General features: G+C 42.5%; 1 protein-coding gene across 1 annotated transcript; it reads left to right on the top strand.

Annotated features, from left to right (window-relative positions):
- Window positions 1–7630: 7630 nt before the first annotated feature.
- On the top strand, window positions 7631–13259 carry GPR55 (G protein-coupled receptor 55). Its single transcript, XM_033069003.1, has 2 exons — window positions 7631–7715; window positions 11009–13259. The coding sequence occupies exons 1-2, from the start codon at window positions 7696–7698 to the stop codon at window positions 12021–12023; spliced, it is 1035 nt and encodes a 344-aa protein (XP_032924894.1). The 5' UTR covers window positions 7631–7695; the 3' UTR covers window positions 12024–13259.
- Window positions 13260–15906: the final 2647 nt, after the last annotated feature.

Here is a 15906-nt window from a genome sequence, read left to right as displayed (position 1 = left end):
GGGTGGCTGTGCTGGCATGGAGATGCGGCTACGCTCGGAGCTCGGCCGCTCGCCCGCGCTGCTGAGTGGCTGTTTAAAGGCAACACGGATCCATTGGGAATGCTCGCAAAATGACCACACTATTGTTCGTGTCTTTTTCAGCTTGTAAATAAAACTTGCAGGGAACGCTGCTGCAGCTATTGTCTGTGTCTTTTTTCACTTGGAAACAATGTTTCCAAGGTCAGCAGTAAGCCAGTAAGCCCCGGCGATCCCGTGATTGTATTGCTAAATGACGACTTTGTGAAAGTTCGCCACGAACGAAAGTGCAGCTAATATTTGGGTGCGGCTTATTTATTGACAAAGACATCAATGTTGTCAACGCACCGGAAGTGCAGTTTATACTCCGTGCAGCTTGTATTCATGAAATTACTGTACTTTTGTTATTATTAAAGTGTTTTATGTTACGGAGTCATGGTTGTTGTACCCGCTCCTCTATTTTTGCCACTTTGCCCTGATATCTGAGAATCCTAAAAAAGTATTGTTGGGGACCACCCTCAACCCCGACACCCTCCCAGCATTTTCTTGAACTATTTTTGCCTCTTTCTCAGCCACACCCACTGCATGTCCATGATAAGTCACTCAGTGGTTCAAGCTGGGGCTTTGGTGGGACCTGTGTGGACACTTGGGACAGCAGCGATGTTGACAGCAGCTCTCTACCCTCAGATCCCAGTGCCAGGTCGAGGGACACAGCTGGGACATCCACAGGCACACCCCAGCAGTACACTTGGGCTGCGATGGAGGAATGCCACTGCCTGCAGAAACCACCAGGAGAACTAAGGCAGGCGAACTGAGAGCTGTGGGTGTGGTGACTGCCATGGCCCAGGTGAGACAAACACCCCTCAGCTGGCAGCCAAACAGCCTCGTCCCTGGGACAGGAACCATTTTGGCCATGCTGAGAGGGACCAGAACTAGTCCTGCTTCTCTGCAGCCCTGTGAGACACTGCACCTAAAAGAGCTAAATGTGCTTGGCAGTCCATGAGCCAAAATGGGAAAAGCCCCAAGTGCAATGATGACGTGCATTAATGAAACAGGGCACACCTCAGAACTAGAAAATGTTCCTTTTAAGCCAATCCATGATCTTCATTTGATGCTTATCTATTGCAATTATAGGCTTGAGTGAGTAAGGCTTTCTTTCCAGAAAAGCCAGTGCCTACACTGAGGAGGGATAGATGAGGAAAAGCTGAAGGAAATGGAAAAAATGTACTTTCCATACAAGTCAGCTCTTTTTAAAGTAAGCCATTCAACAGAACTGAGCCTATCAGAAGGCTGTAGAATCAAGAGTGCATAAACCCTGCAGAGGAGGGAGCTCCCACCTCTGGTGCCAGGCTGTCTGGGGGAAGTACAGGAATGACTGTGCAAGGCACAAGTGAGCCCTGCAGCTGCTGCTCCTTTCCTGCACTGGCAGCTCTCTGTCCAGCCTGCAGTGGTGCCTGGTCACTTGTGCTGATGGTCAGTGCTCAGGTAACACATGGTGGAATGAAAACGCAAAGGAAATAATTTTCATTTTGTGTTTCATTGCCTAGTACACTGTAAAGGCTGAGAAGAAACTGTTTTCTATGGGAAAAAGTCTAGATAACATCACTTATCAGAGTTTTTATGGTGAAGATGGGCGAGCATTACACAACTCTGATCTCATCACTGCCTGCGTCAGGAAAAATAATAGTGTGCAATAACCACGCATTGGCACTGGAGTGGTGAGCAGAGCAAATAAATGCCCTATTTAACTGCTCAGAGGCCTGAGTGCTCAGGAGGCTGCTGGGAGCCTATGAGCTTCTTCTGGGTCTGTGTCCATTCCACCCCTAACCATTAGTTCCTTCTGTTGTGTGATTGTGAAATTAGCTGGCGGTTTCACTCGAAGCCTTGGGTTTGTGCACACCTCCCGTTTCCCCTGGCAGTGCCATGGCTCAGTGAGCACGGCATCTTCAGCAGCCCCAGCCCAGCTGTGCTGAGCACCCACAGAGCAGCCTGACCGGCCAGCTGGCACAGGTGGCTGTGCTGGTGAACCTCGGGGCAGACTGCAAAGCTCATGGTGCAGGAAGCTCTGTGTCTATTCTTACAGTTTCACTTAAGCTCAACTTGCAGCTTGACTGGCTGCTCCTTCCTACCAATACCCAAGAAAAATTTCTAGCCTATTGCTAAGCCCGCCAGCCAGAATTGCTTTGGCCACACACAAGCTGTTCTGTCTCTGCTAGAGGAGCAGTGGACTGGCCATGAACCCATGTCCCCACTGGCCCCTGGCTGGCACTGGCCATGCCTCACTGGCACTTTTCCTCTGGAAGACCAGACTGACCTGTGGAAAATCAGATCATCAGCTGCAGACTGTGGGTATCTGAAGTTACTGAGGAAATGGCACCATGCATGCTTGGTGTTCTTGGTGAACTTTTGAGTCAGACACAGCTGAAGATATTCTGCACTTTAAAGTGTTGCTCCCATGATTTTGCTCACCCAACCGTATTAGTGTGAGACTGGCTGCTCACCAGATTGCCCAGTTCCTTTTGTCTCATCACACAACCCTGACAAGCCTTTGTAAAGTTTCTCAAATGTAGAAATAAACCTACCCTCATAGCTGGCCAGCTCCAAAAAACCCTACACCTTTTTCTGCACCTGGGCTGCCTTTAAGTCTTTGCCTCATCTTGAAGAGGCTGGATGTAGATGAGGAAGAGGGTACTGAGCAACCCAAAGAGCATTGGTCTGAAGTGGAAGGTTTCCAGATAAATGAAATCCAAGTGCAAACAACAATTTTTAAGCCACCAATGAAAATTAAGCTTGTTCTTTTACTTGTTCTTTATACAGAAGGAGCATCACAATACATCTTCAGGTAGGTGAGAGCATCACGTGCTCTTGGCATTTTCCTTTCCAGGGTTTTTCTGCTGCTCTTCTGGAGTTAGATAAAGTCTCCAGGATCTTCCCTCTTAAGAAAAGGCAGCAAATCCCTTTAGGGTTAGCAAGCTGCGGTAGCCTGCTCAGAACAAGACTTGTTGGTTTAACTCACTATGGCTATCCAGTCTTTGCAACCCTTAAAAACACACCAAAATATCAGAAACCATTCACAACACAGCATAAAAAAAGCCTCAGACGTCTAAGTTCATCAGCTTTCTAATTCCGCACTGCATGCAGCACTCTTCACAAGGACCAGGACAATTTGTTACTCACCTCCTAGTACTCTGTTGAGCAGTGTCTTCTCCTGACTCATTTTGTTCTGGATGATTAAGTCTTGTTATCTGAGATGATATTTTACAGCTGTCTGGCAGAACAAATCACACATTCATTCAGAATGGCCCAGAAACACATTGGACTCTTCTTTTGAATTTTGGTTAATTTGCATTTGAGCATCCTAATTCTAGATCTGAGCCCCAACTCGTTCCGTTCTGGACATTAAGAACAAGCAAACACATAATTTAGACATTTGTGAAAGCTGGAGCTCAAAGCTGCTATGATATATTTTCCACTTAAAAAGAGCAGAAGAATTCATGTTGGTGTAATGCAAATTAATGTGGTTTTGCACTGTATGAACAGGTTTCCTCTGAAAGAGATTTTGATTCCTTGAAAACAGCAAATGCTGGTGCCTGACTTAGCAAGAGCAGCACTTATGGCAGCAAGAGGATAAAAAGTAGGGAAAGTTCAGCAAACTTTAAAAAAATAACCAACCAACCAACCAACCAACCAACCCTACTCATCACTGCCATAAACACTATGAAGTTTCTGGTCATACACTTCCTTTCAGTTGGATTATGGTTCCTGCAGCCACTATTCATTTGTTAACTGAATTCAATACAGGGAAACAGATAAAGTTGTTGAGATTCCCGTCTCTAGGTAGCACAAAAAATATACTCTCAGAGCATTTCAGTGGTTAATTAAAAAAACCCTGAAGGCCTTCTCCTTCCCATTGAAAACCTCAGAGCCATGCAGCCGCCTGGATCCCCAAAATACAGCATTTATCAAGCAGCAGTGCCGGGTGATAAAGGCACTGGAGCACAAAGGACTCACTGAAATAATTCCTGCTGAGCATATTCATGTATAGCACCTGAGAAACCTCAAAAGCAGTCACCAAAGACAGGGGGAAACAAGCCCTGATTTCTCAGCCAGTAATGTATCTGCCAGCCTGGGACTGAGTCATTCAGAACTTGCCCTCATTAAATATGCTCTAGATGGAAATTGTCCTCATTTAAGCCAAAAAGGCCAACCTGCAAAAAGTTGATTTATGTGCACACCAACACATGACTTGTTCACCTATGAGTGGTGAACCCACATGTATCCCAAAAAAATTGCCAGTTTAGCAAACATGCAGTTGATGTGTGCAGAAAAGATTTCTTTTGTCTAGGTCTGATGCATCAAGTGATACTACTAAGAGGGAAGTTCACAGAACCACAAGGAATGAAGCTAGCACTGGGAGTGAATGCAGCACAAAGTATTAAAATTAATTTTTAAGATAAGTCTGGAGGATGCCGGTGGTAAGAAGATTAAAGAAGCTACCCCATTTCAGCTGCAACATGGCACAGAATAACTTGTTCAAAAGTCATTCAGAATTGTAGGATGTTTGCTTTCTGCTAATATTTAGTTGCACTCTTAGGTTTCTTCCTGTGACTCTAGATTTATTTCAGTCTGTTGTTGAGTTGGAGGTTGACCACAGCTCTGAGAAGACAGAAGTTGCAAAGCCCTTGAAACCTCCCAATTCCAGAAAGTGTTTTCCAAATGCTGTGAACATGAATCATATTGCCTTCATTTCTTCTGCCATGCAATTTTCTGAGGAGGTTTATGTGAACTTTGTTTGGGTTTCTGCTTTTTTTTTTTCAAATCCCATTTTTAAATGAGACAGGAAGAAAATTGCAAGTGTTTTTCTTCTCCTACTCCTGTGGTATGAATGCTGATGTTACTTTTTCTCCAGGAAGTTAAATTACAGTAATTTCACGATTATAAGCCGCACTGAGTATAAACCGCACTTCTGAGTGCCAGCAACTTTTCATTCTTTGTCCATACCTAAGCCGCACCTGATTATAAGCTGCATGTTACAATACAGAGTGTGCTAAAAGGTATCTGTTCTATCACCATCTGTTGAGGGTGGGGGCAGTGATCCTTATCTCCATGGCAGATATTCTGCTAATGGGCCATCCATTGAAACCAGGCAGGGCATTGTTCTTTATCTTTTCACAACCCATCCTTCCTCCAGCGAGTCATTTTCTGCTAATGGCCATTGAGTCCCACTGTGGGACTGATAAAATTACTGCATCTCATTGGAAGTTGCTCCAGCCTGGGGGAAGAGCCCAACATTTCTTACCAAGATAAAAACAGAGGTTTTGGGACACTAAGGGAGCCCCTTTCTCCACTGGACTCCAGAGGAAAGCCGGATTTCTCCACATCACCACTGGACCTCCAGAGGGAAACTGCACCTTGTACAGGAGCACTGCTCCAACTGAGCCACATCTATCACTGCAGGAGGATGCAGCCACCATTTAATGGGACTGCTACCAACACCCTGCCTGAAGGGTGTCAGGTTGTACTCTGACTTTGTCAGGGTTTGGAGTTTGTTTCTTTGTAGTACTGTATTTGTATTTGAATTTCCCTAGTAAAGAATTGTCATTCCCAATTCCCATATTTTTGCCTGAAAGCCCCTTGATTTCAAAATTATAATAATTTGGAGGGAGGGGGTTTACATTCTCCATTTCAAAGAGAGGCTCCTGCCTTTCTCAGCAGACACCTGTCCTCCAAACTAAAACAGCAACTTCTCGTTCTTTGTCCATATATAAGCCACACCTGATTATAAGCCGCACTTTGGGTTCGGACCAAAATTTTAGTCAAAATGGTGCAGTTTATAATTGTGAAATTACTGTACCTCCAAAGCCAGGTTGCAATTTGAAAACTGTCACTTAGAGCTGGGTTTCTTCCTGTGTTTTTCTGCAGAGGGTTGCAGCATGTCCACAGGTCAGGAGAGAGGCTGTCAGCACTAGTGAGTGACATTCACACTTCAGCCAAAGAGGTTCCAGAAGCTTCCTTGGAAGCTTATCTCAAGGAAAGTGTGGTTTGGCTGCTGTGACTCACCTGTGAGTGAGGTTGCTCACTCGTTTGCTGCTCCACGTACCTCAGTCCTCTCACAAATAAACATTTGTTTGCCAGCTTGCAGATATGAATCGCACACCTGAACTGGCTAAAACTGGCACACCTCCCTTAAATAGTTCAGCAGCTGTGTGCGGATGTAACTGCACCTCTCAGAAACCTGAGTGCTTCACTACTTACTGATCTCCAGCATGCAAATGGAGCAGAAACTGGAGGAAGAAACGCTATTTTTATTACAACCTCCTCTACAACTTTCCACTTTCCAGCTCCTCCCCAGTTCATGGAATGATTGGAAATTTGGACGTAGCCACCACAAGCTCACAAAAGCTCTCATCTGCATCACACCAGGAAAAGGCCAGGCCAAACCTCCTTGCTTCAGAGAGGAATTGCTCCCCCACCCTATTTCGACTACTGACTGGAAACAGCTGAGGAGTCAAATCTTTACACTTCTTCCACCTTCACTTGCCTATATAAGTAGGCACAGAGTGTATCTTGAAACAAGGTTAAAAAAAAAGAGAGACAAAAACAGAAGAAAAGAAGGATGTGGTTGGTATGCCGCTTATAAAATTAAGGCACCGTCTGTAAGAAAACGTGTTCATGCTCTGTAGAACAACCTGGACTGAAGCAATACTGCTGTTCTACTTGCCTGGGTTCAGGTAAAGTAATTCCTATTTTAGTTACTGACTTGTATTTTTCCAACAATTTAATAGCAGCATTGATTGTAGATGCTATTTTCAAGCTGGTTAGATGGTTGTTACTTAAAAAGTTCATACAATAAGATCCAAAGTAGTGTTGTTTAGCTTAGAGCAGGAAGAAAGATTTCTGCTTTAGTGATAAATATAAATCTATTCTGTTGTAAACAATATACTTAGGAAAAAAATGGTAGGAAATTACCCAGCTACAGATGAAACATAGGCAGGAATGCAACCTGCTACTCATCATTGCACTGAGCAATCTTACTCTTCTCCAGTGCATCCGCAAGAGAATAACTTATATTTAACATGAATAATGTTCTAGGAAACAATGTAAACAAAGAATTTTGCTAGTGAACCTTTCATGGAGAAGAACACCCTTAGTGTAACATCTCTAATCTGTGGTCTCACACAGATTTGTGTGAATCCCAGCTAGGGCCAGATGAAGTCAGACCCAAGCTGCAAAGAGGAAACCATTCAAGAATTCTGCTGAACTGCAAAAAAACCTCGTGGAGGTATCACTGTAAAACCTTGCTGTTCATTTCCTAGGTCAGAACACCTTTGCTGCTCTCTAAGCCACACGCTTCTCAGCAGGAGAAGCTGAGAACAAATGGAGCAACGATGACACAGGCTGGACCAGCTGAGACACACTTTCTTCAGTATTGTTAATTACAGGTTCTTATATTATCTTTTGGTTTCTAGGAGTTGTCTGAAACAATCCTAAAGCCACAAGAAAGTCCTTCAAAAAACCTGTTGAGAGAAAAAAATTTCCTCAGAAGACTGGAAAAGAGCAAAAGTGGTACCTCTCTTAAGAAGGTGGAAAGGAAGGAGTTGGAAAAACCAGATCTGTAATCCTGGCTTTAGTATTTGAAGGAAATACTGAAATCAGCCACCAAAGAATCTGTTTGCAAGCATGCTGAATTCAAGTCAGCGGTAAGTTAAAAACCTGCACAGATTAATCTGAGAATGACTGAAATAGAAGTAATTTGACTTCCTCTGTGACCCTGTCAGCGAAGGGAGATGGGGGCGTAGGAGGGAGAAGCAGACTTTGCACAGTACCTTTAGAGAAATTCTCACAAGCAAAGGAAACATGAGCAGTATGAAACCTCTGTATGATGAGTGAGTACCCACGAAGATTGTAATCAGTGTCTGTTCTATAGGAAAGATGTGTCTGGTACAGTTCAGTATCATTCAGGATGAGTATTATCAGTCTTTTTACGAATAATTTGGACAATGCAGCAAAGATTGTGCTTATGAAATGACTGCAAGGTTATTTGCCAATGAAAATGATTCTTCAAGCATTACTTAGTCTGGAACAGTTGCAAACAATTACTGTGGATTACTCAAGATGTGAATTTTAAAATTGAGATACTAAAATGATAAAAAAAGTTTTTGACAATCAGACAATTATAATTTAAAGGCTCTTTTCTTGAAATTAATAATTTTCTGGTATATTGCTACATGTAATTTGGTACCAATGAACTCTAAAGAAAACACATTCAGTGAGCTAGAGATACAACAAAAGTAGCCCCAAACCTCAGACTTTGGAGAGTCATTATGCACAATTTTCTGATATATTTACAAAATACAGAGTACTAGATGGACAAGGCATGTCACTACCCCAAAATGTTTCATGTCACCTGATTTTTTCCCCAGATAGATGGGTGCCCATGGCCACAGGAAATTCATGCTCACACTAAAGCTGGTGTTCCCATGCCATGTTCCCTGTCCTGCCCTGGGTGACAGCAGCATCTGCCCAGAGTGATCCCTTGTGCACAGGGAACCAACTCAGCTTTGTGTTTTGTGTGATTTTCCCACTTCTCACATGCCACAAATGTGTTTTTCCAAGTAGCTGTACTCCAATGGCTCAAATTGACTGATTGAACCTCATCTTGATGACCAAACCAATGTTTTCTCTTTTTCTCTCATTTCTGACAGATAAATCCACTGAACACATCCAGTTTCCTTTTACTATTTCCTAAGTCAACAACACTGTGACAGCCCAGCTCATGTGGCTCTGTCCTGATGCCTTGAGAGGCTAGAACAGAGGCTAGACAGTTAAAGGAATAAAGTTCTCACACTTTTATAAGTTTTGATCCATTTCCATATTGGAGTTAACTATTCAATTCTAGCTCCAGGTTCTGCAGTCCCACCCTCCCAGATTCTCTCCTCAATTCCCTGCTCTTTGCACTTTTTGGGGCTGAAGCTGCAGCGGTGTCCTTGGTTCTGGGGCTGGAAAAGGATTGTTCTGTGTGACTGAGCTGTGAGGAGAGCTTGCTAACATTTTATATGAAGCTCAGAGTCACACACTAATGCAGTTCAGAGTCTGGAAAATGTGAAAGCTAAACCTTAAGGCATCAGCTCAGTTCTCTGCAGGTGGCAGTGGCACCCAGCCCCTCCCCAGAGGTCCCCCCCACTCCTGCAGTGGGGTCACACAGCCAAGGACAGTCTGGGTGTAGTGCATCCCCTCAGTAACCCCCAGCCAGTGTGGTTGTAGTTCTCATCAGCTTTCAGGCAACCATTTCCCTGCCTACTGAGCAGCCCTTGTCCTAAACCCTGTTTTTTCTAGTGCTATTCACTTGTTTCCAGTACACTTTGCTAAAGTGTAAGTGCCTAAAATCCCCAGCCTTTCCCTTATATGAAAAAGCAGATACTTCATCAAAGATAAGGGTCTGGTAAGAGCTCTCAAAGGCTTATTTAGCAGTTTTCTTTACAAATCCGTGTGAAGCTTAGACTCAACAGTTGCAGAAGTGCTTTAATCACATTTGATGTTCTTTCCTTTAACAGATAGATTAGACTGAACCTTTTCCAACCACAGTAATAACATCCATACTTCATAACAATTACTGAGCTGGACCTTCAGTTTTATGTGCCTGTTCTTTCTGTAGTCTGAGCTGGAAAATAACTGTTTCACTAATAGGAGTGTTGTCAAGCTCTGAGTGCATTCTGTGTTCACATACAGTTGTTGCCATTATCATTCACTGATTCCCACAAGCCATCCCTCCAGCACAACGTCAGCATTCCTTTGAAATCAGTGGTATGAGAGTTGGCAAAGTGCAAGGCTATCTCCTCAGCTGTTCTCTGTTTCTCTATTTAAAAAAATACTTTATTTTAGCCACACACACACACACACACACACACACACAAAAGTCTTTCACTAGTTAGTTTTGGTTTCTTTAGCAAAGTTTGGCTCCAATTGGCAGTGCTTAAGAGCTGTCACTTTTCATCCTCCAAAGCAAAGATTCTCCTCTTGATCAAACTCTTCTTGAAACATCTTCACTTACTCCTAAAACTTCTGCTGAGCTACTGGGTTGGCTGAACTGGACTTGGAACTTTGACTACCATTTTTTTCTACTTTATTAGGAATTTTTGAGGTTTTGATTTAAAAGCATTTTTAAGGCATAATTTGTTAAAGCATATGTATATTTTTACAAACAGTGATAACATTCAAGGCAAATTAATTTTTGTTAAGAATTGTATTATGAAGATGTCATGGTTTCCACTTGCTAATCTTTGCTGGATTATCTACGATAATATTATCTAATTTAAAATTTCAAGTGCAAACCCCAAATTTAAGCAATGCTGAAAGTTAAGCACAAGCTTGAAAAACACGCTTACTCATTTTGCACCTAGATAAAAGATTAGTCTTCTTAGGTTGACCTTTTAAAATACTGCATTGGACATAAGCACTGTATGAAACTAAAACATTATATAAATGTGGGTGCAGTAAAAGCAGATCAGCAAAAGCTACTGATGCATGGGGATTCAGATATGAGTAAAATCCCAGCTATCAGATCAACATACCTTAATATGGAATAATAATTTTATTAATTTCTGTGTAGCAACAAAACTAAGCATAAATGTTAGGGAAATTTCAACAGGTGTACAAAATATTAAAGAGAGACAGTAGTCTTTAGAGTTTTTTGACAATATGTGTTTGAAGGAGTCAGTCTCTTCAATATCTGAATGGGATTTTTTTACATGGGATGGTAATCAGGGGATGCTGGCTACTTTCCCCTGAGAATCAGACTCCCTTGTAACATATCAGGCCAGTCAAACTGGAAATAGAAAGCTCTGTTCTTGAAAAGTGTCACTTTCCATAATAGACAAAGTGCACAGCTCAAAACCAAAAAATCTAGAACTGTGTTTGAAAGTATCTTGGTTTGGCTTATTACGGCATTTACTGAGTCTTACACATTTCCAACCTGGTCTCCTTGTCATTTCAGGACAGAAATGAGTGACAAGAGTGAGAGTTGCAATTTTACAGACATTGACATGTTGGCATGGAAGGTGCAGCGGGGGATCTCCATCCCCACCTTCATCCTTGGGCTGCTTCTCAACAGCCTGGCCCTGTGTGTGTTCTGCCGCTTTTGGAGAAAGCAGACCAAGACCTCTGTGTACATGATCAACCTGGCCCTGGCAGACGTCCTGCTGCTCCTCTCACTGCCCCCAAAGCTGCACTACTCTATCACCATGGTGCCTGGGCTGGTGTGCTCCTTCATACAGGCTCCTTACTTTGTCAACACCTACACCAGCATCTACATCATTGTCTGCATCACTGTGGACAGGTACATCTGCATAAGGCACCCGTTTGAAGGTCGAGCTAACCAATCCCCCAGGTGGGCTGTCTTGATTTGCTGCTTCATCTGGGCAGCAGCTTGGATCTGCAGCAGCCCAATATATGTGTTTCACAGGAGGGGATCTATTAAATGCTTTCACAATTTGTCAGACCAGACGTGGAGTGTCCCCTTCATTGTTTCTGTGGAAATATTTGGGTTTCTAATCCCACTTGTGATGATGGTTTTCTGCTCTTCTCAAACCATCTGGATTCTTTGGAATCACAAAACTCGTGACAAAAAGAATGTAGAAGAAAGTGGCTCATTGCGAGTAATTGTCATCAACCTCGTGGTGTTCCTGGTGTGCTTCACCCCCGTCCACCTCGGGATCTTCCTGCAGTGCCTGGTGAAGCAGCATGTGATCGTGGGCTGCAGGATGAAGCAGAACATCAGCTTCTTCCTCCAGGTGTCCATGATGTTCGCCAACCTCAACTGCTGCCTCGATGCCATCTTCTACTATTTTGCTGCGAAGGAATTCTGTAAGAGAACACACCTGAGGAGGGTCACTGAGGCGTGTTCTGTCTTTAAGCTCTGTGCCATGCGATGGGACTGCCAGCAGTGGGAGAATGCCCCTTGCCAGGACACTGACACTGTTACGCCTGGCACGGCAGGGACGGTCCCATAGGGAGAAGGACAAGGTTTTCCCAGCGAGTGCAAACCTGTTCTGTGTTTTAATTCCCTTTAAAGATGAAGGAGAAAAAAGTTAGATTAGCCAGATTAGCATTAGCAAAGTGATAGACTGACAACAAAAGAAGCATTAGCCTTGACATATCTACAAAATGTGAAAAGCTTGCCAGAGGAAAACTAACCAGATCACAGGAATGCCCTTTAACATCAGTTTTTGTCATAGCTGCGTAACTGCACCAGTTTTCCTTTTACATATGTGATCAGAAAGGTGTTGCTAAGAGCAAATAGAGAAATAACTATTCATAACCTTTCTAACTTAGAAGGTATCTTGGCAGTTAAAAAGCAGTACCCAGCCAGAAGTCTGACTCTGCAGAAGATCACTGTTGGAGCTCCTCTACTTTGGCAGCTTGGGCAGCCTGGGACAGCAGTGACTCCTCCCTCCTGGAAGCATCACAGACTGCTCAGGGCTGCTATGAGGGACAGGAATTCTTGCTCCTTCGTGGAGGACATGGTGCCCAGAATAGAAATCCAAAGGACTACCTCAGGTACCAGCCATTCCTGAGCAACAAACTTTCCTGAATCATCATGGTTTTCTCCTGCAATTTTAAAGTATGGTTTGCCCATGTAAATCAAAAGAACCCATTCAAATATGAGACTTAGAGAAAGACTGAATGTGTTGAACTGTGTATCTACATCAGTGCATTTCTATCAAAGATGTAACATAACACATGTATGAGATTTTTCTGCCTGTCTTCTCATTCTTTCTTGGAGCAGGGGAATTAAGGAAGCAAGCCCTGCATCACAGAAGATGAGGGAGTGATCGATATTCTCCTCACTCCCAGCTAGAAGACTGGACCAGCTCTATCCAGCTCATTCTTTAGGGATGTCCCTCTAGCCTGCACTGTACACTTCTCTGAACACCTCAGGATTTGCCTAAGCCCTTCAGGTCAGCATTTCTGGGCTGTCACCACCCTAATGCCGTTTGCAGGTTTGGCTCTGACTCTAATCTAAAGGCTTCTTTGTTGCAATTTAAGCCAAGCATTTCTTGAATCCTTATCTGCATGGTTGGCGCTTGTAACCAGAAAAACTCTCACAAAAAGAAATAATTTTTGTTGCCTTTCTAAAACAGCTGTGAAAATAGTCTGAGACTGCTGGTAGTCAAGTTTCTGGGGCAGGTATTCCCTTTATTCAAAATGTGAGAAGAAATTACCTTCTGTCTGTGGCAAATTAAGAAGAATGGGGTCCAGGTTTGAAAATACAATTTGCTGTCCATCAATTTCCATTAAGGCAGCTGCACATATCTTATAGTGGGCCTAATTAGGAACATTTTAAAACTTGTTAGTACAAAAACTATGATCACAGTTGAGGCAAAAAAATATTTTTATCATCATCTTTGGTGCTTTCTATAAAGGAGCAAGAGGAAGAGCTCTTCAAAACAGTAGATTTTTGAAACATTATTTGTTACTGCCTCAATTACTCAGAAACTTACAGATTTTCAATATGGGTTAACCTTTCTTCTTTGCACTTTTCACATTACTTTGCTTACAAAATAGGTGTGTGAGAAAGAAGTTTTCCTAAATAAATTGTACATGTGAAGTGTATGATTTGAAAATATGTTTTAATTTCCTAATTTGACAGCACTATGTAAATCTCCTCTACCTGCACTAGCTGCCTAAAAATTACTTGACAGCAGCAGCTGTGCCCCAGCACACAAGGCTGGGATTATTAAGATTATTAAAGTCAGGGTTAATTAGGCTGCAATAATGGGCAGTGGTGGAAGCCACTGTGAGCCTCTGCTCTCGAGGATCAGTCTGCTCCTGGCTGCAAACCTGGACTACATAATCTGGAAGTTAAACTGGACTATTTTCTTCCCATTTATTGCCACCAGTGCCACTTCTTTGTTGGCCCAAATATATATAATTTCATTTGTCTGAATTTTTTATAACCCAAGACAATAATAAACGAGAGCAGCCTCGCTAAGTGTGCTTGAAATTTGAGAAAGGAAATAAAATGAAAATGAAATTAAAAGAGAGAAAGAAGGAAGAGAGCCCAGCTGTGTTGACTCTACAGATTGTTAGAGTAGTCCTATTTTTTAGCACACAACAAAGCACAGGTCTTTTGATTAAGAAAGTGTCACTTTCAATTCACTGCTTTTCAAGATGAACTTACATTCAATTAAAACAAGTCCTGCCTTTGACCTGCAGCTAAGAATACAGTTCTTTCTAAATCAGGATTTTACACCCAGGCTCCTGTGGGAAATCCACTGTTAATTCTGGAGCTTCTCCATTTGGCTGTATTTTTATACCAGGACAAAGCAATAAAAGTCCTTCTGCAGCTTGAAATGATACACAGCAATTTTAATGATGAATAAAACTGAAAAGCATTTGACATTTTAAAAGCCCAAATCTTCCTGAGCTGATACACAGATTCAGACATGGTTACTTCTCTCTTGATGTTATTCTTAATACACAGAAAGGTGTTGGAAACCTGGATGTGAACCCTTCACACACTCAGGTCTCCTCCCGCTGCCTCAGCTGTAATATAAAGTCAAAGAAGAACTGTCTTAGTGGAAAAAAAAAATAAAAACCAAGCGCTAACCAGAAACACCAAAAACAATGTGTTTTAAAAGTTACATTTTCAGTTCTGCCCTCTTCTGTGAATTGAACAAAACCACAATTGCACAATAAACCATGGACTGTACAGAGGAGCTGTATTTAATTTTTCTGGACATGGCTGCTTCAGGCCACAGGTGAGAATATTCAGAAAGCAAAATTTTGTTTTTATCCAATAAACTTCTTCAAAAGGGCCAAATCCCAGAGGTCTTCCCATAGAAAAGAGCTGATTTTGCTTGAGAGCATTTTTATCAATGGCAGTTTACTCCAACATTCTACAATTAGCATTTGTTCGACTATCAGTGTGATTCTCCAAGCTGTATTTTATAGGCTCACAAAACTAAAAGACAGAAGCGCACAAAAAGGGGAAAAACCCAATCTCCAATTAAAACAAACAAACAAAAACTCCCAGCAGAAAAAAACACACAGGATTTGTTCCCCGAATTCTTTTCCTGTCCCTTTGCTTGATGGGTTATATCATCTTCATTTCCCTGCTTGAGCACAGAACTCAGTGACACTCCACTAACTTCTGATGCTATAAAAGTGCCATCAAAACAATGCTGGACTTCTGGAAAAGTTCTAATTGCCCAAGAAGTCCTTTCTGAAAGATTTTCAACAACAATGACATCAATAAAAGGGAAATTCAACTGGTTTAATTGCCAGCAGAGGACCTAATAGATGAACCTTTTCTAGCCTTCATAATACTGCTTTTATGATGCATGAGCTTGAAGGCACCTGAGGGAGGGTCCAAGCCTAGATCCAAGCACTGTTGGTCTTCTGCCTTCTCACAAGACCACAGATGGGCATGGGCCCTGTGGAGTCAATCCAACATTTTTTCACTATGATTAAACACATAGCTAAAAATATAAACCAGGCATTTTCCATGGGAGGACGAACAACCACAAAGAAAGCTTAATAAATGTCACTCCGGTAGTTTGTCATATCAAGTAATTTCAAGTGTTCAGGAAACTTCAAAGTGAGAGCAGCCATCTCACTGCCTGAGGCAGCCTCTAGATCATGAGAAGAAGCTGAAATGGGCTGGAAGATTGAAACTGATCTTCAGAGAGACATCAGCCCAAACCTCACAGTGGCATTTCACTCTGGGGTTATTCTGCAACACCACAACTCAGTGGGCCTCAAACACATGCAAACGAGGGACAAACTGAGGCTCCTCAAAAGTATAGACTTCTGTGTGTCTCACCAAAGTGGTTTTGCTGAGTTTTTCCCCCCTCACATTCAGAATATTTTCCACTTTAGACTAATTGCTTT

This window comes from Catharus ustulatus, chromosome 10 (assembly GCF_009819885.2).
Source record: "Catharus ustulatus isolate bCatUst1 chromosome 10, bCatUst1.pri.v2, whole genome shotgun sequence".
Taxonomy (NCBI): Eukaryota; Metazoa; Chordata; class Aves; order Passeriformes; family Turdidae; genus Catharus; species Catharus ustulatus.
This window is presented reverse-complemented; position numbering and strand designations above follow the sequence as displayed.